This window comes from Mustela lutreola, chromosome 4 (assembly GCF_030435805.1).
Source record: "Mustela lutreola isolate mMusLut2 chromosome 4, mMusLut2.pri, whole genome shotgun sequence".
NCBI classification, from domain to species: Eukaryota; Metazoa; Chordata; class Mammalia; order Carnivora; family Mustelidae; genus Mustela; species Mustela lutreola.
Window position 1 is genome coordinate 53,482,872 of NC_081293.1, and position 23,194 is coordinate 53,506,065.

A 23,194-nucleotide genomic window follows, 5' to 3' on the forward strand; every position below is an offset into this window, starting at 1 on the left:
GGGAGTAATGGAGAGAATTTTAGTCCTATTTGAACCATTTTCTTTCTTGAGAATCTAATTTTCATAAAACCCTGGTATGGTTTCTAAGACGTAGGCTTTAGGCATGACAACCATGCCTGAATTTTCATTATAGACTAAAAAACAGACACGTTATGGGACAGTTAACAGATATTTTCCAGAAGTAACTTACTAGATTTCAGAATGCCTGTTGAGACTCCCCAGACCCCACCTGAAAAGTGAAGTTGTGTTCTCATATTGAAGTTAAGTTCCCAAAGAACCTTCAAAGAAACAAGACCTAATTTAGCTTCTACAGTAAAGCAAATGTTTAAAAATTTCTGGGTCACCAGAATAGCTGTAGGTATTTAGAAAGTGCATGCCTTGAAGGAGTCCATTACAAATCCTTTTTAAGCCAATTGGTTTCACATTCTGTGCTTTTAACAATGTTTAAAGAGAATGTACTTATTAACTGATCACTGAAATAATTTTCAACAGATTACTGTGTAATTCATGTATATAACTTAGAAGCCCACAGAATAAGTGATTTTATTTCAACAGAACTCCTTTTCCATCTACTTATTTATGTAATGGAGATTTCTTAGCTCTCCTAAAAATGAGGGTATTGAAAATAACCAAATAAGCTTCTTCCATTTCATCAGAAACATCTTAATACATTTTTACTTTTTATGTTGGGTAATGATAGTTTAATCACATTATTTAGACTAATGTGTGCTAATGATAATTGTAGTAATTCATTCCAGAAGACATTATTTTTAACAATTAGATCTTTATGTTAGAGGAATTTATATTTTTATCAATTTACAAAAGTATTCTTGTTGTAGACAAGTATAATGTAATAAAAGACTTTCAGGCATAGAATTTATTTCTGTAGGACAGGGCTTCTCAACCTCAGCACTATTGACATTTTGGATCAGGTAATTCTTTGTTGTTAGGGGTTGTCATAGCTTTGTATGACGTTTAGCAGCATCGCTGGCACCCACTAGATGCCAGTAACGCCCTTCATCCCAGTCGCGACAATCAAAAATGTCTCCAGACATTGCCAAATGTTCCCTCGTAGGCAGAATTCCCACCATCACCCCCAGAGACTTCACCTCTCCACCCATGTTGAGAGCCACTATTCTAAGATAAGAATGGAATGAAAATGCAATTCAAGGGGGAAGAAAAAGAATGATACGAAATTGCCCAAGTACTAAAAAAAAAACTTCATTCATGTATTTTTGTTAAAGTGGATCATAGTGGGCATCAGATCATTGTGGTATTTAGATTCCACTGGATACATTTAAAAAAGATAATTTTTTAGAAATTACCACTATTTCAGTATACCATAATTAAATTCTTTGAAACTATTTGATGAAAAATTTAATTGTCAACTAAAAAAATGTGCAGAGAATACATAGATTTAACAACTATTTTAGGAGTCACTGAAACAAAAAAAAATTTTGAACATTATTGCTGTAAGTCATAGCAAAAGTACTTTGAAGGCTGTACAGAACGCAGTTTCCTTACTCTTTTTGGCAAAGCTGTATGTCCTTCATACGGTAATAACCTTCAGCATGCCCACACATATATCCTGGTTTCCTAACCATGTGGTCCGTGCTACCTGCCCCAGCAAACGAGAAGACATGAAGGAAACTTAACTTCTATTATACGATTTTGATTTCAGGGAGACTTAAGAATTTGTTGAAATTAATTTGAATCATGTTTTGATACATGATTTATAATGTTTCTGTGCATTGTAGTTAACTCTAAATTTCAAGTTAAACTTCAGCTAATTTTCCACTCTATTACAGAATCTTATTCATGTCTTAAAAAATTAACCCTTGATTTTTTTAAAGATAAGCCATTATGTATTTTATCAACATTACTACATGGTTTTAGGCGTTTTTACTGTCACATGGCTTGTTTCTAAAATCTCCAGATTTGATTGCTTTTAGGAAGCACATAAAAGAAAATTTCATGAACTTAGTTCTTTGGAAGTCCTTTTTGGAAATATTTTATATATACAATGGGCCTTTTGAAGAAATATCCAGCCCACAGAGTCATTGGACTCTTACCAGTAAGGCAAAATAAATTACTCTTGGAAAGGTGATCTGCAGACTTTTTTCCTCAAGAACGAAATATTTCTAAACATTTTAAGCTTATTTTTAAAATATCCTAATTTTATAACTCTGAGAAGCAATTTTACTGGACTTTTAGAAAGATACAACCATACTTTATATTATAAATGTCAATAGAAGGCTTTTAGCCACCAGCATTAGAAGCATTAAAAGACTAACACCAGAATAAATTCACCCAATCTCAGCAAAGTATGCAGTGTGTGTGTGTTTGTGTTCCAGAAAACCTAGTAACAGTGGAATTCCACAGCACACTCATATTTACTCCTAAGGAAGATCGTTCAACAAGTCTCTTAAAAATAAAATATGTATGTTGAGAGAGAGGTCTTAACTGTTAAAGAAGGAATTTGGCCCATAAAATATCCTAAACATTTCATATTTTAACAAGTAAGTTTTTGCTGTTTGGGGAATTTATTGGCTATGCCAAGACATTTTCTACCCATCACTGGAATTGGAATTTTGAAGATTCCTACAAGTGAAATAAACAAGTGTTTTAGGTTGCCTTCAGACATTGTATCTCTGAAAAAGGCATCCCAAATGTAAAACAGAAAAGTTTATGTGTACTGATGTCAGTTAGTGTAGTTCCTTTTGCTGTGGGAACATCTGTATTTTGAATGGGCCAGAAGGGAATTTGAAATATCTGTATTTTGAGAAATTTCCAAGTGATTGCATCATCTTCCATGGAAGGAAAAATATGTTCCAGCATCCTAGCAGATAGAATTTTATTTGGGTAAAGTATGTGTAGAAATCCATTACTGTTTATTTACTTCATTGACTATCTCTGAACTTTCGGTAAGTCATCTCTGTCCTTTCCATTATTAAAAAACAAACAGACAAAAAAACCTAAAAATGTACTACAGCTTACTAATGGAGATGCTGATAATTTTGGCTAAAGCAGAAAAACGGAATTTTAGTTTTGGAAAAGTAAATATTGAGTTACATGCTCTGAAAAGATAGTTTAGTTATCTGAGCTCATAAAGTCCGGTTAAAGTAATATTAAGGGATATGCAAATAAACAATCTAGTGTGGTAGAAAAAGCTTCTTTGATTCTGATAAGTTAATTTTAGAAGTGGTTTTCATTTTCTTACTCTGATACACAGATTTCCTATAATATGACATTTTCTTATGCTTAAGACTTAATTTACCCATGTATATAAGGAACAAATACGATATTAAAACATATTAATATTTTATAGTATGGGGCAAATACAAATACCTTGGAATATTTCAGATATTTTTTTAAATTGGAATCACATTTAACAACAACATTACCCTCTGTTAGATTGAACAGTGTTTTTCAGATTGAGGTAACTGAAAAGGACAGATCTATGGTATGATTGTATAATTATCCCACTAGGAACCAAAGGGCCAGGATAAATTCCCAGGCTAGATGATTGGCCTTTCTTTGTTTACCATCAAGCACTTATAGAAGAATTATTGAAAGTTTGCTCGCTGTAACTGGCACTTAGAGTCCTGAATTATTTTTTGCCTTTGGAAAAAAATCACACAGTTTTTATATTAGCTAATTGTAAAATTCAGTTTTCACTTACGTTGGGTTAGAAGAAGAAGGTAGTGCAAATTATATAACTTGCATTTTCCTTTGGAAGTTTTGTAATAAGCTCCAAAACCTCCAAAATGATGGGCTATTTACTTGAACATGATGTCTTTATTCATATATTAGAAATATAATCATGCAGTGTGAGAATGTTGCTCCTTACTCAGAACAGTCCAGGGGTATGTGGGTGACTCTGTTGGTTAAGTGCCCAATTCTTGATCTCAGCTTAGATCTTGATCTTGGGATTGTAAGTTCAAGCCCCGTGTTGTGGGGTGTGGAGCCTACTTAAAAAAGAAAAAAAAAAAAAAAGCATTCCAGTAATACTATAAAAAAATCACATATTAGAAGAAAAAGAAATGTTGAAACATTACCTTGAATGTACTACTGAGATTTGGGATTCCTGTGATTAAGACCAAAAGGAATATTGTCTGTGTTACCTAATTAGTAATGGAAAATACTATAACTTTACATTCTAACTTGGTTAAAAACACGGAGTACTTAGAAGAAAGAATCTTGATTTCTGTTGATTTAATTTAATGTAGGAAAAAGACTTCCAAATCCTAAAGAATAGACAGTTAATACATGTTACAGTATCCTCAGTGTCCACTGAACTTTTGAGCAATGTTATAATATAAATTCATGGCTAATTTCTTATATTACCTGATAGATCTATAACAGTGTTGCTGAAGACAGATTTAGGAGTTGGGATCCAGGTGAATGAAATGTATTAAACTTAGAGTTCTCCAGCTAAAGAGAACCTTTTATTATATTTTGGAGAAGATTTCAGGTGAAAGTCAAATTAAATGTAATAACTTTATATACATAAATAGAGTTTATTTTCCTCTCTAGTGACAGTAACAGAACACAATTAAGATAACACTTTATTTTTTAACCATTAATCATTAACAACTTTAAGTGCTAAGCCTCAGACTTTCCATTGAGATCATTTATGGTATAACTAAAAGTGCAAAATAAGACTTTAAAAAAAATCTAAATAAAATATTTTTCCTTTTAAGATTGGCAAAAATGAAAAAGATTGATACTGGCAAGTATTTTCTGAAATGGGCACTTATAAACATACGGGAAAAGTGTAAAATACTTTATGGGAGAACAGTTTGATATCATTCATCAAAATGCAAAAGTCATCTAGCAGTTCCACATCTAGGAGTTTAACCTACAGAGATAGTCCCACAAGTGTGCAAAAATACACAAAAATTTTCATTACAGTATTATTTGTAAGGGAGAAAAAGTAGAAATAACCTTATTTAACCAGTGCTTTATTGGTAGACCTTCATGGTCATTTTGGAAGTAAAGATACTTTATTTTAAAATGAAAAGCAGGAGCACCTGCGTGGCTCTGCTGAGTATTCGAATCTTCATTTTGGCTCAGGTTATAATGTTGGGGTCATGAGATGGAGCCCTGAGTCAGGTTCTGCCCTTGGAGTAGAGTCTGCTTGGGATTCTCTCTCTCTCTCTTTCTCAAATAAATAAATAAATATTTAAAAAGGGCAAAAAAAAATGGGGGTGCCTGGGTGGCTCAGTCAGTTAAGCATCTGCCATTGACTTAGGTCATGATCTCAGGGTCCTGGCATCAAGCCTGATGCCGCATTCTCTGTTCAGCAGGGAGTCTGCTTCTCCCATACTCTTCTCTGTGCTCTTCCTCATTTTCTCTCTCAAATAAATACAATCTTTAAAAAAAAAATTTAAAAAAGAATGAAAAGCAGTACCTAAAAAAAAAACCCACTGGAATGGGAATGTAAAGTGATAATAGTTGTTATGGAAAAGAGTCTGTTATTTCCTCAAAAAGCTAAAACATAGGGTCACTATTTGATCCAGAAATTCCACTGCTAGGTATATACCCAAAAGAATTGAAAGGAGGGACTCAAGCAGGTACTTGTACATCCATGTTCATAACAGCATTATTCACAGTAGCCAAAAGGTGGAATGCAGGTGTGCATTCATGGATGAATAGATAAACAAAATGTTGTATATCCTTATAATGGAATATTATCCAGCCTTAAAAAGGAATGGAATTCTGGTATATGCGCAATATGGATGAACCTTGAGGATACTATACCAAATGAAATAAGACACAAAAGGGCAAATATTATGTGGTTCTGTTTATGGAAGGTGTTAGAATGAAACACCCGTGCAGAGAAAAAGTGGATTAGAGGTTACCAAGGGCTGGGAGGAGAGAGAAATGGCAAATTATTGTTTAATGGGTACAGAGTGTTTGGGATGATAAAAAGTTCTGAAAATATTGGTGATCATTGTACAACTTTGTGAATGCTATTGAATTTTACATTTAAAAATTGGGCTAAATGGGGGTGCCTGGGTGGCTCAGTGGGTTAAAGCCTCTGCTTTCAGCTCAGGTCATGATCCCAGAGTCCTGGGATGGAGCCCCACATGGGGTTCTCTGCTCGGCGGGGAGCCTTCTACCCCACTTCCCCTTTCTCTGCCTGCCTCTCTGCCTACTTGTGATCTCTGTTAAATAATAAAATCTTTTTATTTATTTATTTTTTTTTAAAAGATTTTATTTATTTTATTTGACAGACAGAGATTACAAATAGGCAGAGAGGCAGGCAGAGAGAGAGAGGAGGAAGCAGGCTCCCTGCCGAGCAGAGAGCCCGATGCGGGACTCGATCCCAGGACCCTGAGATCATGACCTGAGCCGAAGGCAGCGGCTTAACCCACTGAGCCACCCAGGCGCCCTAATAAAATCTTTTTAAAAATAAAAATAAAAATGGGTTAAATGGTAAATTGTATGTTACATATTTTCTACCACAATATCTTTTTTAAACTGAAGTAGTGCTTTATGTGTTGCTTTAGAAAGATGTCAGAAGTACTTTCAGGGGGAAAAAGTGAATATGTATATTGATGTGGGAGATTGGAAGACGAGTAGATTAGTATTTCTTGAAAAACTCTCTTTGTATATTTGTTTATTCACAGGGAGAAATATTGAGAGGATATGTACCAATTTGTTACAATGTACGGTTTATCTGTAAGGAGTGGGACTAGAAGAGGGATTTTGTATATTTTTGCATTGTTTGAAATTTTTATAAGTATTTCTTTATTGGGAGATACACAAACCATACAGTTCATTGGTTGCTAATGTACAGTTAAGTGGCTTTTAGCACAATGAATTTTATTTTATTTCTTAGAAGATTTTGTTTATTTATTCATTTGAGAGTGTGAGAGAGCGCAGGTGGTGAGAAGTAGGCTACCCATTGAGCAGGAAGCCTGATGTGCGGCTCAATCCCAGGACTCTGGGATCATGACCTGAGCTGGAGGCTTAACTGGCTGAGCCACCCAGGCGACCTCACCACATTGAATTTTAGAACATTTTCATTACCTGAAAGAGAAATTTTGCACTCCTTAGCAATAAGTACCCAATCCTTAGCTCCCCCACTCCACCCCAGCTCAGCCCTGGGTGACCACTAATCTACTTTCTATCTTTACGGATTTGCGTGTTAACTGATTTTTTTTTTTTAAGATTTTATTTATCTGTATGAAAGAGAGCATGAGCAGGGGGATGGGCAAAGGGAGAGAGACAAGCAAACTCCCTGCTGTCCCTGTTGTGCCCCAACGCAGGGCTCTATCCCAGAATCCTGAGGCCATGGCCAGAGCTGAAGTCAGACACTTAACTGACTGAGCCACCCAGGTGCCCTGTTCTGGATATTGCCCACAAACAAAATCATATAACATGTGGCCTTTTGAATCTGCCTTCTTTTACTTGCCATATTTGTAAGGTTCATTGATGTTGATGTAGGTATCTGTACCTCATTCCTTTTCACGGTTGAATAATATTCCATGTATGGATATACTGTATTTTATCTTTTCATCTGTTGATAGAGAGTTAAGTTGTTTCTACTTTTTGGCTATTATGAACAATGATGCTCTGAACATTCCTGTATAACTTTTTATGTGAACATAAGTTTAAATTTCTCTTGGGAATATACCTAGGACTGAAATTGCTAGGTCATATGGTATCTTTATATTTATCCATTTGAGGAACTGCCAAACTTTTCCAAAGTGGCAGTACCATTTTATAATCCTACCAGCAACATATGGGTTATTCCAGTTTCTTTACATCCTCGTCAACACTTTTTGCTGTCTTTTCGATGATTATAGCCATCCTAGTGGGTGTGATATGCTATCTCATTGTGGTTTTGATTTCCATTTACCAGTGGCTAATGATGTTGAGCATCTTTCCATGTGCTTATTGCCATTTGTATATTTTCTTTGGAGACTATTTAGATCCTTTGCCCATTTTTTAATTGAGTTGTCTTTTATAGTGGTATTAGTTCTTTTTTTTTAAGATTTTATTTATTTGACAGAGACAGTGAGAGAGGGAACACAAGCAGAGGGAGTAGGAGAGGGAGAAGCAGGCTTCCTACTGAGCAGGGAGCCCAATGTGGGGCGGATCCCAGGACTCTGGGATCATGACCTGAGCCAAAGGCAGATGCTTAATAACTGAGTCACTCAGGTGCCCCAGTGGTAATAGTTCTGTATACATTTTATTTATTTTTTTAAAAGATTTTATTTACTTATTTGGCAGAGAGAGAAAGATCACAAGTAGTTAGAGAGGCAGGCAGAGAGGGGGGGAAACAGGCTACCTGCTGAGCAGAGAGCCTAATGCAGTGCTGATCCCAGACCCCTGAGATCATGACCTGAGCCAAAGGCAGAGGCTTACCCCACTGAGCCACCCACGTGCCTTTTTATATATTTTATTTATTTATTTATTTATTAAGATTTTATTTATTTATTTGACAGAGAGAAATCACAAGTAGATGGAGAGGCAGGCAGAGAGAGAGAGAGGGAAGCAGGCTCCCTGCTGAGCAGAGAGCCCGATGTGGGACTCGATCCCAGGACCCTGAGATCATGACCCGAGCCGAAAGCAGCGGCTTAACCCACTGAGCCACCCAGGCGCCCCGCCTTTTTATATATTTTAGACACAAGTCAGACATTTGATTTGCAGAAATTTTCTTTCATTCTCTGAGTTGGTTTTTTTGCTTTCTTGATGGTGTCCTTTGAAGCACAAAATTTTTTGAGGATACCCAGTTTATTTTGTTGTTGTTGTTGCTTTTACTTCTAATATAATAGCTAAACTAGTGTCTAAGATCACAAAGATTTACACTTACAGTTTTTTTTCTAAGAGTTTATAATTTTAGCTTTTACATTTAGGTCTTTAATCCCTTTTGAGTTCTTTTTTTGTTTGTTTTTTGTTTTTTTTTAAAAAGATACGAGTTAGGGAGCCCAGCTTCTTTATTTTGCATGTGGTTATCAATTGTCCCAGGACGGTTTGTTGAATATAACAGATGTTTCTTGCTTTCGTACATACACACACACACACACACACACACACACACATAACATACATACATACATATATTGGGCTTAAACTCAAGAGCTTGAGTTCAGGAATTGAGCTGAGATCAGGAGTTCAATGCTTAACTGAGTTATGCAGATGCCCCACATTTCTTGCTTTTATAATTTTAAAAGTGTAAAGTGAAAGACTGGCATGGTAATTTTTAAGACTAGCAAAAGTGAAGGCGTTCTTGGTAGCAGGAAGCTTTAGGCTGAAGAGTAAGCATTGTCAAAGAAAAGATTAAAGACAGAAAGAGAGGAAGTAATTGATAAATTGAGTTACGACTTCCTTCTTCCTATTCTGACGGAGTTCCTAGTGGAACTAGGAGCTAATCTAGTATGTTAGGGTACCTGTCTTTCTGGCTGGCAGCAATTTGACTTAGAAAGGTAGGTTTCAAAAGTGTAAAGATCCAATCTCTGTAAGGCTGAAGGATGATGCTTCTGCCAAAGTCTAAGAGAAAACAGGAATAGATGCTTGTGGTAGCAGGGAAGGAAGTTGAGGGCAACAGAAGTAGGAGACAGGTTCTTGGTGGGTGATAGGTTCTAGGATGGAATAGGAAAAAGTCTCAAGATGCATCTGGTTTGAATTTTTGAAAAGATATTTATTTTGAGAGAGAGAGAGCGAGCGAGCAAGCAAGCGTGCATGAACAGGGGGAGGGGCAGAAGGAGAAGGAGAGAGAATCTCCAGCAGACTCAGTGCTGAGCATGGAACCACATGCTTGATCTCACAACCCTGAGGTCATGACCTGAACCAAAACTGAGTTGGTTGCATAAACAACTGCGCCACCCAGGTGCCCCTGAAATTTTAATAGTATACTTGCCAGTTTTGTGTTGTAGTTATCTATAAAAAATTAGTAGTTTGTGGATTATAAACTTAAAAATCTATCAGATTGTTGCTGGTTAGAAAGACAGGTACACTGACAGACTAGATTAGCTCCTAGTTCTACTAGGAACTCAGAATTTGGAGAAATAAATTCCTAGTATATTTATCTGCTACACCCTTTATAATAGCAAAATTCTTGAATCCCTCCTACTTCTGCTACACTGAGGAATTCTACTCAGCCAGTCCATATAAATTTGCAAGGGATCACCAGACAAGTAATTATGATAAAATAGAATAAATCTTGAATTAGTTCTGAGAAGTCTCTATAATTCTTCATTCAGCATATATTTATTGAGCATCTGCTATATGCTAGGCACTGAAATAGGCTCTGTGGATATAATGGTGAGCAAAACCAGGCAAAATTTATATGTATTTGGGACTAGTAGTTGAATGAAGACATCTTACCTTAATTAAACAATAAATTAATATACAGTTACTGTGATAAATTCTACAAAGTAAGATATATAGTGCTATAAAAACATAGGGGCAGCTGTCTTCTCCACTTCAGGGACATGGAGGTAGCCTCTCCCAGATGTGCTCAGTTGCAGGCAGTTGCCAGCTCTGAGATGAATGTTTCTGTGGATACAGCTACCACCACCCTGCACCTTCTGGTTCAAGGGTGATTCCCATAGTAGCATCCAGCAGGTGCCCACCGAAGTCACTGTGGTCTTGTTATATATCAAAAGTACTACAAGTGTGATTGCTTTTGTGAAGAGCATCTCATTTCCTTATATCAGAGAAAATGTTAAGAATTAATTGCAGAGGAAAATACTTCTTCCCTCTTGGAAGGAAGAGTGCCAGCAGGACATCAGCCTTCTGAGGTAACAAGCTGAAGAGGATTCCCATTAGGTTAGGGTATTTTGACCTCTGCAGCATCTGGGAATGGGGTGGATAGTCTGCAGTAGATGATCCAGACTGTGGTAGATAATGTGTGCTGCTAGACATCTCTGGATGGAAAGACCGTGCTACTGACACAAATGCAAGGCTTCATGTGAAAGGCAGCATTTTACAGCTGGGAGAATAAGATAGAATAAGAATAAGATGGCATTCTTGTGGCTAGGAAATGGAGAAAAGCTGGGATGATGGTGTATATCTATTCTTCGGGGAGGTAGAAGCACAGAAACTACGACGTGCATTTACAAAGGAAGATATTCTTGAGCTTGTGGGTAGTTTCCTTGATGCCAAGAATGGACATAAAATGGAGACAGTTATTGACAGACTGCAAGCAGCATTGAATGCTCGGTCAGCAACCACCTGTTTTTTTGACACATTAGAGGCTCATGCTGCTGAGGAAGTGGACATGCGTGTAGCAGCAATGGTGGTGAGACATGGCTAGGTGTAGTTAAGAAATGATGAAAAGCCTATAGCTTCCATCAGATCATTCAGCAAACTACTTATTCTTTTCAACCTAGAAAAGAATTTCTAAGGAGTACAAACTGTTTCTCATAGTTTGTCCCTGTGGTCTAGTTTATTTTAATGGTAAAAGTAGCTTACTTTAGAAACACATATATACACGCACATATGTAGGCAAATATGTATGTGCTTGAATTACTTTCTGCAGGTACATGAGTGATAAAAATCTCCATTCAGTGAAATTAAAACTTACTTTAAAATTTATTTCTATAAAAGTTGTTTGAAACTACAACACTAACCCCTACTGAGGGCCAAGTATAGTTGATAGAACTACATAGGATCTAGAACTATAGAACATAAAGAATCATGACTTGAGCCAAAGGCAGCTGCTTAACTGACTGAGCCACCCAGGCGCCCCTATCCTGGTTCAGTTCTAATAGCATGTCATGTCAATTTAATGTTGTGATTAGGAAAAACAACCTTTTCCTCCTCCTTCCTTTTCCTCTTAATAAAAATAAAGCAGTTTTGATAGGGAGGAAACAAGGAAGTCTTCTCTGAAGAAGGATGGATGACTAAAATGACAATCTAAAGTGTGATCTTTGCAGAGTGAAAAAGAATATTCTGGGCAGAGAGAAGAGCATGTGCACTAGCCTTGGGGTTAGATGGAACATGTTCTTCAAGAAGTGATGCTGGGGCACCTGGAGAGAGACACAATAAGTGGGAGAGCCTACAAAGGAGACCAAAGCTGAGCAACCAGAGAGACTGAAGGAATCCTGGAGAATTAGTGAAGAGGAGTTTCAAGAAGGATGAACAGTTAGCTATGACTAAAAGAGCAAATACAGGAAGAATTGGAAAAATCTTGTTAGCTTTAGTAGCACAGTAGTTATGGGTGATATTAGCAAAAACAGTTTTGATGGAGTGGTAAGGGAATGAAGCTAGATTGGAATGGATTAAGAAAGGAAGAATTGGGGCTCTTGGCTGGCTCAGTTGGTCGAACTCTTAATCTTGGGGTTGTAAGCTCAAGCCCCACAATGGGTGTAGAGATTACTTAAAAATAAAATCTTAAAATAGAAATGAAGTCTGTGGAAAAAGTTGCCTTACAGAGGGAGGAAAAAGAGGTTGGTAGCTGGAGGAAGACAGGCCTTGAGAGAAAGAATTTTTTTTTTTTAAGATTTTATTTGAGAGAGAGTGAACAAGCATAAGTAGGAGGAGGAGCAGAGGGACAAGCCGACTCCTTGCTGAGCAGGGAGTATGATTCGGGGCTTGATTCCAGGACCCTGGATCATGACCTGAGCTGAAGTCAGACACTTAGCCCACTGTGCCACCAGGTCCCTGAGGGAGAGAATTTTCAATGTTTGTTTGTTTGTTTTTAAAACATTTTTAAAAAATTTGAGAGAGCAAGTAAGCACACAAGTGGGGCGAAGGGTAGAGAGAGAAGCAGACTCCACACCAAGCAGCGAGCCTGATGCAGGACTTGATCCCAGGACCCTGAGATCATAACCTAAGCCAAAGGCAGACATTTAACCAGCTGAGCCATCCAGGCACCCAGTGTTTATTTATTTATTTAAGGGAAGGGAGACTTAAGCTCAATTAAAAGCTGTGGGAGGAATTGGAAGGAAAGCTGATTATGTAGGAGAGAAAAGGGCTAATCAATGATTTATGCTTCCTAAAATGTCAGAAAATTATAGAATCTAAGGCAGAGGATTAACCTTAGATTATGGAGAGAAGTTTCCTCTTTGGAACTAGAATGAAGGGGCCAGATGAACCAAAAGAACAGACAGATGCAAATGTAGGTAGATTGTATGGTTTCTGTTTTCTTTGAAGTAGTAGGGGGTATGTACTGAGAGACTGGGGAAGCTGAGGTGGGTTTAGAGTAGGAGTAGGAAGGTCCCATTTGAAGTTGATATTCTTGAATTATCAGTGGAAACACATTTGTCCTATTTCATGACTTTTTCCAGCAGGGTTTGGTAACACAGGTATGAGCTTAGAGAAGAAAATTCATTGAGGATAGTATTTTTGCCAGACAGTTTAATTTAGGCATTTAGCGAGAATGTTGTTGAAATGATGGATCATGAAATCAGGTTGATGAGAGAAGTGAAGAAGGAAAAAGGCTGATAGACCAGGAAAAAAGCATATGCAAAGGAGATAGTTTAATTTGGTGTGACCTTTTTTATTTAGCTGTAGTTCCCATACCATAAAATTCACTCTTTGAAGTGTACAGTTCAGTGGTTTTTAGTCTTTTTGTTGTGCATCCTTTACCATTATCTAATTTCCAAACATTCCCATCACCCCAAAAAGAAAGCCTGTATTTATTGGCAGTGACTCCCCATTTCTCCTTCCTCTGGCAGCCAATCATCTACTTTCTCTTTCTGTTGATTTGCCTATTCTGGATATTTCCTATAAATGGAATCATAGTATCTGGTCTTTTATATCTTATTTATTTAATACCATGTTTTCATGGTATTAAACATATCAGTATCAGTATCTGATTCGTTTTCAGGGCACGAATATCCATCATACGGATATATCACATTTTATGTATTACTTATCAATTGGTGAACATTTGGATTATTTCCACTTTTTGGCCATTATTAATAATGCTGCTGTGAACATTCATGTACAAGTTTTTGTATGAACTTACAAACTTACGTTTTAATTTCTCTTGGGTATATACCTGGAAGTGGAGTTGCTGAGTCATATGGTAACTGTATGTTTAACAGTTTGAGGAACTGCTAAACTGTATTCCAAAGTGGCTGTACCATTTTTACATTCCTACCAGCAATGTCTGAGGCTTTCTTCACATTCTCACCAGCACGTGTTATTGTCTATCTTTTTAAGTAGGCTCCACGCCCAGCATGGAACCCAACATGGGGGTTAAACTCAAGACCCCAAGATCAGGCTCTGAGCTAAAAGTTGAACACTGAGCCACCCAGGTGCCCCTGTCCACCTGTTTTTCTTATAGTCGTCCTACTGAGCGTGTTTTGATATCTTTAAAAATTATTTTTATTTATGCAAGTAACACATGAATTTTTTTCTTTTCTTTTTTTTAAAGATTTATTTAATTTAGAGAGAAAGAATGTGTGAGCAGGATGAGGGGTTAGGGGGAGGGAGAGAGAATCCAAAGCAGACTCCCCACTGAGCATCATGACCTGAGCCGAAATCAAGAGTCATATGCTTAACTGACTGAGCCACCCAAATGTCCCTGCATGAATTTTTTTTCTTATAAAATATTTATACTATATAAATCAGGTAAAAACCCTATGACCTCCACCCCAGTCAGTTCTTAATACCTTTTGTAAAAAGAAAAATTGTTTTCACTTTGGTATGTATTTTTACAGAATTTTTAAGAATTCTTAATGTAATAGCCCTATATAGCCTTCATACATTAATCCAACTGTGTCCAAAGAAACTCTCTAACAAATGCTTTTTCTTTTCTAACCTTTAACTGTAAAATGTAGCATTTTTTAAAAAAATTACAACATCGTGTAGTAGTATCAAACAAGCAGGCCAACTAAATGCTTATAGATAAAGGCTTAATGTCCCATATTTTTTGGCTTTTAAAATGATGGCTATTAGTCTTTCTGTATTGAAACGTAATAAGTAATATTTTCTTCTTGTTCTTAGTGCCTGGCTCTCGGGCTATGAAAACCCTGTGGTGTCTCGAATTAATATGAGAATACAAGATCTAACAGGACTAGATGTTTCCACAGCAGAGGAATTACAGGTAGGTAATCACATTATCCTTAAACTACGTGCTATCACATTACTTCTTTATGCTTTTTCAAAAGATGCTTCAGATGAGATTTCCTAACATTGTACAGGCACTGGATAGGTATTTTAGGAGAATTTGGGACCCTAAAAGTGAATTTGGAAGCTGAAACCAAGCAAACTGATCTTATTGGTCTGTGGTCTCTAAATTTTCTTTACAAAACATTAAAAACTGTAACTTTTAAGTATAAATTTATGGGGAATGAACAGTGTGTGATACTATATTAAGCACACTATAATTTTTGTCATTCCTAACTAAACCTGTCAGGTAACCAGGGGCAATTTTTTTTTTAATGTGTCTTTTTCTCTTTTCTATTGAGATAGTATTCACATGCCATAAAATTTACCCTGGTTTTATTATATGCACATGGTTATGCAGCTATCACCACTATCTAATTGTAAGACTATTTCATCACTTCAAAAACTTGAAGCAGTCACTCTCCATTCCCTCTCCCCAATGCCCCTGGCATCTACTAATCTCCTTTCTGTCTATGAATTTGCCTTTTCTAGATATTTCATATAAATGGAATAATAAAATATGTGGCCTGTTGAATCTGGCTGATACCTCTTAACATAATGTTTTCAATGTATCAGCACTTTATTTGTTTTCATGCCTGAACAATATTCCATTGTTTGGATATTCTACAACTTCATGTATCTTAACAGCTGAAGGATATTTGGGTTGTTTGTGCTTTTTGACTATAATGACTAATGCTGCTATGAACATTTGTGTACAAGTTTTTGTACAAACATATAAATTTCTCGTGTGTGTGTGTATGGAATAATGAGTCATGTGGTAACTTTAACATTTGTGGAATTGCCAAACTATGTCCCAAAATGGCTGCACAATTTTATAATTCCATTGGCAGTGTATGAGGATTACAGTTATTCACTTGTTCTTATCTTTTTTTTTTTTTCTCATTATAGCTTTCATTTGCATTTTCCTGATGGCTAATGATGTTGAGCATCTTTTCATGTGCATATTTGCCTTTTATGTCTTTGAAAACATTTTTGTTCAAATCCTTTGACTAGGGGTGCCTGGGTGGCTCAGTGGGTTGGGCCTCTTCCTTCAGCTTGGGTCATGATCAAAGGGCTTGGGATTGAGCCCCACATCGGGCTCTCTGCTCAGCAGGGAGCCTGCTTCCTCCTCTCTCTGCCTGCCTCTCTGGCTACTTGTGATCTCTGTCAAATAAATAAATAAATAAAAATCTTTTTAAAAAAAAAACCTTTGACTATTTCTCAGTTGGGTTGTTTGTGGTTTTTATTGAGTTGTAAGTGTTCTTTTTAGTTTCTGGATATAGGAGCATTATCAGATACATGGTTTGCAAATATTTTCTCCCATTCTGTAGGTCATCTTTCATTTTCTTGATGGTGTCCTTTGGCACAACATTTTTAATTCTGATGAAGTCTGATAGGTCTTTTTTTGTTTTTTGGCTTTGGGATTTTTTTAGTTGCTTATGGTTTCTTTTTCTTTTCTTTCTGTTTTACTTAATTCCAGCATAGTTAACATAAAATTTTATATTAGTCTCAGAAATACAATATAGTGATTCAGCAGTTTTGTACATTACTCAGTGCTCATCATGGTAAGTGTCCTCTTAATCCCTATCATCTGTTTTACCCATCCCCACCACCCATCTCCTGTCTGGTACATCCTCTGTAGTTAAGTCTGCTTTTTGGTTTGTCTCTTTTTCCCTTTGTTTCTTAAATTCCACATGTGAGGGAAATTGTATGGTATTTGTCTTTCTCTCTTTCACTGAACATTATCTTCTCTAGATCTATCCATGTTGTTGCAAGTGGCTAGATTTCATTCTTTTTTTTTTTTTTTTTTTTTTTGGCTGAGTAATATTTCATTGTTTTTATATACCATAACTTTATCCATTCATCTGTCAGTGAACATTTGAGTTTCTTCTAAATTTGGCTGTTGGAAATAATGCTGCAATAAATGTAGGGGTGCATATTTTATTGAATTAGTGTTTTTGTATTCTGGAATTACTGGATCATGTGGTAACTCTATTTTTAATTTTTTGAGGAAGCCCCATACTGTTTTCCACAGTGGCTGCACCAATTTACATGCCCACTGATAGTGTATGAGGGTCCCTTTTTCTCTACAACCTCGCCAACACCTGTTGTTTGCCATTTCATTTTAGCCATTCTGACTAGTGTGAGGTGGTATCTCATTGTGGTTTTGATTTACATTTTCCTGATGATGAGTGATGTTGAGCACATTTTCATGTGTCTGTTGGCCATTTATATGTCATCTTTGGAGAAATGTGTGTTCATATCTTATGCCCATTTTTAAATTGGATTGTTTGTGTTTTGGGTGTTGAGTTGTATAAGTTCTTTTGTATTTTGGATACCAACCCTTTATCAGATACGTCGTTTGCAAGTATCTTCTCCCATTCATTAGCTTGCCTTTTAGGTTTTGGTTTTTTTTTTTAAGATTTTATTTATTTATTTGGCAGAGAGATACAGAGAGAGAGGGAACACAAGCAGGGGGAGTGGGAGAGGGAGAAGCAGGCTTCCTGCTGAGCAGGGAGCCCAGTGTGGGGCTTGATCAGGATCCTGGGATCATGACCTGAGCCGAAGGCAGACGCTTAATGACTGAGCCACCCAGGCACCCCTGCCTTTTAGTTTTGTGATTGTTTCCTTTGCTGTGCAGAGGTTTTTAATCTTGATGTAGTCCCAATAGTCTTTTTTTGCTTTTGTTTCCCTTGCCACAAGAGACATGTCTAGAAAAATGTTGCTACAGCCAATGTCTAAGAAATTACTGCCTGTGCTTTCTTCTAGGATTTTTATGGTTTCTGGTATCACATTGGTTCTTTAATCCATTTCAAGTTTATGTTCGTGTGTGGTATAAGCAAGTGGTTCAGTTTCATTCTTGTGCATGTTGCTCTTCAGTTTTCCCAATGCCATTTGTTTTTGTTTTTGTTTTTTTTTTAAGATTTTATTTATTTATTTGACAGATCACAATTAGGCAGGGAGGCAGGCAGAGAGAGAGAGGAGGAAGCAGGCTCCCCACTGAGCAGAGAACTGGATGAGGGGCTCGATCCCAGGACCCTGGGATCACGACCTGAGCCACCCCCCTCGAATGCCATTTGTTAAAGAGACTGTATTTCCCATTGCATATTCTTGCCTCCTTTGTCAAAGATTTATTAGCCATATAATCGGTTTATTTTCTGTTCTGTTCTCTTGATCTGTTTTTGTGTCTGTTTTATGTCTGTTTTTGTGCCAATACCATACTGTTTTGATTACTGCAGCTTTGTAGTATATCTTGGTATCTGGGATTATGATACCTCCCATTTTGTTATTCTTTTTCATGATTGCTTTGGCTAGGGGGGCACTTGCGTGACTCAGTCAGTTAAGTGTCTTCCTTTAGCTCAGGCCATGATCCCAGAGTCTTGGGAACAAGCTCCAAGTCTGGCTCTCTGCTTGGCAGGGGCTCTGCTTCTCCCTCTCCCTCTGCCCCTCCCCACTGCTTATGCTGTCTCTCTTACTCTCTCCCTCTCTCAAAATAAATAAAATCTTAAAAAAGAAAAAAAATAAGCTTGTTTCGGCTGTTGGAGGTCTTTAGTGGTTCCATACAAATTTTTGTATTCTTTGTTATAGTTCTGTAAAAAATGCTTTTGGTATTTTGATAAGAATCACATTAAATCTGTAGATTGCTTCGGGCAGTATTTACATTTTAACAGTATTTGTTCTTCCAGTTCATGGGCATAGAATAGCTTTCTATTTCATTTTCTTTCATTAGTCTTTTATAGTCATCTTCAATTTCTTTGAAGTAGTTTTCTGAGTACAAGCCTTTGAGCTCCTTGGTTGGGTTTATTCCTAGCTATTATTTTTGGTTAAATTGTAAATAGGACTGTTTTCCTCATGTCTTTCTGCTACTTCATTATCAATGTTAGAAATGCAAATGGATTTCTGTATATTGATTTTGTATCCTGTGACCTTACTGATCCTGTGACCTTACTGAATTTTGTATCCTGTGACCTTAATGAATCAGTTCATGTAGTTTCTTTGGTTGAGTGTTTAGGGTTTTCTATATATAGTATCATGTCATCTGCAAATAATGAAAGTTTAACTTCTTCCTTACCAATATGAATGCTTTCTATTTCTTTTTATTGTTTGATTGGTATGGGTACAGCTCCCAGTACCATGTTGAATAAAAGTAATAAGAATGGAGGGGCACCTGGGTGGCTCAGTGGGTTAATAAAGCCTCTGCTCTTGGACAATTGTTTGTTGCAAGTTTTCGATTACTGATTCAGTTTAATTGCCAAATCAGGCTCTATTTTATGTTTTTTTTCCTGATTTGGTTTTAGGAGATTAATAGTTTCTAGCAACCTACCCATTTCTTCTGGGTTGTTCAATTTGTTGGGATATAATTTTTCAAAATACTGTCTTACAGTTCTTTGTATTTCTGTGGTGTCAATTGTTATTTCTCTCTCATTTCTGTTAATTTGAGTCCTTTTTTTTTGAATGAGTCTGGCAAGAGGCTTATCAACTTTGTTGATCTTTTCAAAGAATCAGCTCCTGTTTTCATTGATCTGTTTTCATAGTTTCTGTTTCATTTATTTCTGCTCTAATCGTTATTATTTTCTTTTTCCTACTGGTTTGGGGTTTTGTTTGTTGTTCTTCTAGCTCTTTTAGGTATAAGGTTAAGTTGTGTATGTGAGATTTTCCTTGTTTTTGAGGTAGGTCTTACTGTAAACTTCCTTCCTAGGACAGCTTTTGCTGCATCCCAAAGATTTTGAACCATTTTCATTTGTTTCCATGTATTTTTTATATTGATTTCTTGTTGACCCATTCATTGCTTAGTAGCATGTTATTTAACCTCCATGTATTTGTGTTCTTTCCAGACTTTTTCTTGCGGTTGCTTTCTAATTTTATTGCATTGTGGTCAAAAAAGTTATTTGGTATGACTTTAATCTTTTTAATTTGTTGAGACTTGTTTTGTAACCTAATGTGTGATCTGTTCTGGAGAATGTTCACGTGATCTTGAATGTATATTCTATTTCTCCATGTGCACTTGAATGTGTGTTCTGTTCTAAGGTGGAATGTTCTGAGTATATCTACTAGATCCATCTGGTCTAGTATGTCATCCAGAGCCACTCTTTTCTTACTGATTACTTTTTTTGCTTGAATGATCTGTCCATTTATGTGAGTGTTAAAGTTCCCTAGTATTATTGTATTATTATTTCCTTTGTGTGTGTTTTTAAGATTTTATTTATCTGAGAGAGAGTGTGAGTGACAAGAGAGCAGGAATGAGGGGGAGAGGCAGAGGGAAAAGCAGACTACCTGCTGAGCAGAGAGCCCAGCACGGGGCTCCATCCCTGGACTCTAAAATCATGACCTGAACTGAGCTGAGGGCAGATGCTTAACCCACTGAGCCACGTGGTGCCCACCCGTTATGTTTGTTATGTATTTGGGTGCTCCCATGTTGGGTGCATAAATATTTATAATTGTTATATCTTCTTACTGGATTGTCCCCTTTATAAAGTGTTCTTGTCTTTTGTTACAGTCTTTGTTTTAAAGTCTGTTTTGTCCAATATAAGTATTACAATCCTGGCTTTCTTTTCATTTCCACTTGCATGATAAATTCTTTTCCATCCCTTCACTTTTCAATCTGCATGTTTCTTTAGGTCTGAAGTGAGTCTCATAGGCAGCGTAGAGTTGTGTCTTTTTTTTTAGTCCATTTTGTCACCCTGTTTTTTGATTAGAGTACTTAGTCCATTTACATTCAAAATAATTATTGATGGGTATGTACTTATTGCCATTTTGTTACTTGTTTTATGGTTTCTTTTGTATTTCTTCTTTTTTTCTCTTCTATCATGCTTTGGTGGCTTTAGTGATATACTTGATTTCCTTTCTCTTTATATTTTTGCATATCTATTACCAGTTTTCGATTTGTAGCTACCATGAGGTTTATATATAAAACATCATATGCATATGGCCATCTATAGTAAGTAGATCACTTAAGTTTTTACTCCTCTACCCCCACCACATTTTAGGTATATAGTGTCATACTGTATATCCTTTTATTTTCTGAAACCCTTGATTGATAGACTTTGATAGAAGTAATAGGATTGGTAATTGATCATGATGTGCAGCTGTTACTTACATAGTAATTTCTGGTCTAAAGCGCTAGCAGCAACATTAGTACTTTATGCAGTTACAGTTAATATGCTGTGGTAACTGAAATTTAAACTATGTTTTTAGGGGTCTGGTGTTAATGATTAGCTAAACATGCATTTTGGAACTATGCAAAGAAGGGTTGTCTATACTTAAATTTGCTTAAGTTGCCATTTATTCATTGGTAAACTACAGCTTCCTTGCTATTCATTATATTATTAAAAACTTTTGTATATATCATTTTTTTTCCCGGATCTATGTTTATTCTCATTTGCTTAACCTTCACAGAATTTTTCAAGCTACTTGATAACAGTTTTACTTAGTAGGCTTAGTAGGCTGATCCAACCCAAATCAAATATCCAGAGTAATAATTTACATAGGACTTGGACCTTTCTGTGGGCAACACTCTTTTAAATATATTCTCCTTTCATTTCATCAGCAGCGCTGTTTAAATCCCGTTCTCCTTTCATGTTGTCATACTGGGATGCAAGGAAGGAGTTAAGGAGGGTATCCTCCTTTACAAATAAGAAAACTGAGATTGTATTGAAAGTTATGTATATTTGGCCCCCAAATATACATACATTTGGGTGGCTCAGTGGGTTAAAGCCTCTGCTTTCGGCTCAGGTCATGATCCCGGGGTCTTGGGATCGAGCCCCACATCTGGCTCTCTGCTCAGCGGGGAGCCTGCTTCCTTCTCTCTCTCGGCCTGCTTCTCTGCCTGCTTGTGATCTCCGTCTGTCAAATAAATAAATAAAAATCTTTAAAAAAAGAAAAAGTTATAGGGGTGCCTGAGTGGCTCAGTGGGTTAAAGCCTCTGCCTTCGGCTCAGGTCATGATCTCAGTGTCCTGGGATCGAGCCCCACATCGGGCTCTCTGCTCAGCAGGGAGCCTGCTTCCCCCTGTCTCTCTCTCTCTCTCTGCCTACCTCTGCCTACTTGTGATCTCTATCTGTCAAATAAATAAATAAAATATTAAAAAAAAAAAAGAAAAAGTTACATATACTATAACTAAGAAAGCTAGAACTTACACTCAGACCAGATACTTTTCTTACTTTCTTTTGCTGCTTTACACTGGGATTGTCATTACCAACTGAAATTGTTAGCACCCTCCAGCAGGAATAATTAAGTTTCGTGTTAACCTCCTCCCTCTTTTACCTTAGGATAAAAAAAGAATATGTAGGAGGGAATTTTTTTTTTTAATTTTTTAATTTATTTGACAGAGATCACAAGTAGGCAGAGAGAGAGGAGGAAGCAGGCTCCCCGCTGAGCAGAGAGCCTGATGTGGGGCTCAATCCCAGGACCCCGGGATCGTGACCTGAGCCGAAAGCAGAGGCTTTAACCCACTGAGCCACCCAGGCGCCCTTGTAGGAGGAAATTTTATTAAAATAGATTGGGAGTTTCCCAGCAGTTTGGGTTTTGGAAAATATGAGTCTTGATTTAAACTCCAAAGGAAAGTGTTAAGTAAAAATTAATAATAAAACCCTCAAAACTGTATCCTAGAAAATTTTAATTCTAAACATTTTAATTTTAAAATTCTAACTCAAGTTTTAGTTTATGTATTAGAGGAAAACATGTACCCCAAACATCTACTAAAGAAAAGCATATTAACTAAGGTTCCAAAATAATTATGTAGTAGCTATCCTAGATTTTTATCCTGGTTCCTTAAGAACTCTCATTGATTTAAACTGCTTTGCTTCTCATTTCTCTAGGAGTACGTAACCATGATATATAAGACACCAAAATAGGACTTACTAATTTTTTGAATAGTAGTCTTGATTCTTTTTAATGCGTACTTTGTTCCTCTCCTTCAGGTAGCAAATTATGGAGTTGGAGGACAGTATGAACCCCATTTTGATTTTGCACGGGTAAGTTAAAAAAATGAACGTAGGCATTCTACTGAAGCTCCGGCATGACATGTTAATTCTGTTCTTTTAGTATTAAAAACTTATAGGCTGTTGCAATTTGTGGAAGTATGGTGGAATAGAGACCCTATAAAACCTTTTTAGCAGGGG

General features: G+C 36.7%; 1 protein-coding gene and 1 pseudogene across 2 annotated transcripts in view; both read left to right on the forward strand.

The window, feature by feature from the left end:
• Positions 1 to 23,194, forward strand: part of P4HA1 (prolyl 4-hydroxylase subunit alpha 1) — a 77,445-nt gene that overhangs the window by 43,695 nt on the left and 10,556 nt on the right. For both annotated transcript variants that reach the window (XM_059169967.1, XM_059169966.1), the window contains exons 10-11: positions 14,914 to 15,013; positions 22,994 to 23,047. In XM_059169967.1, the coding sequence (XP_059025950.1) occupies positions 14,914 to 15,013; positions 22,994 to 23,047 (154 nt within the window). The remainder of the gene's footprint in view (positions 1 to 14,913; positions 15,014 to 22,993; positions 23,048 to 23,194) is intronic.
• Positions 8 to 14,904, forward strand: LOC131828837 (enolase-phosphatase E1-like; annotated as a pseudogene).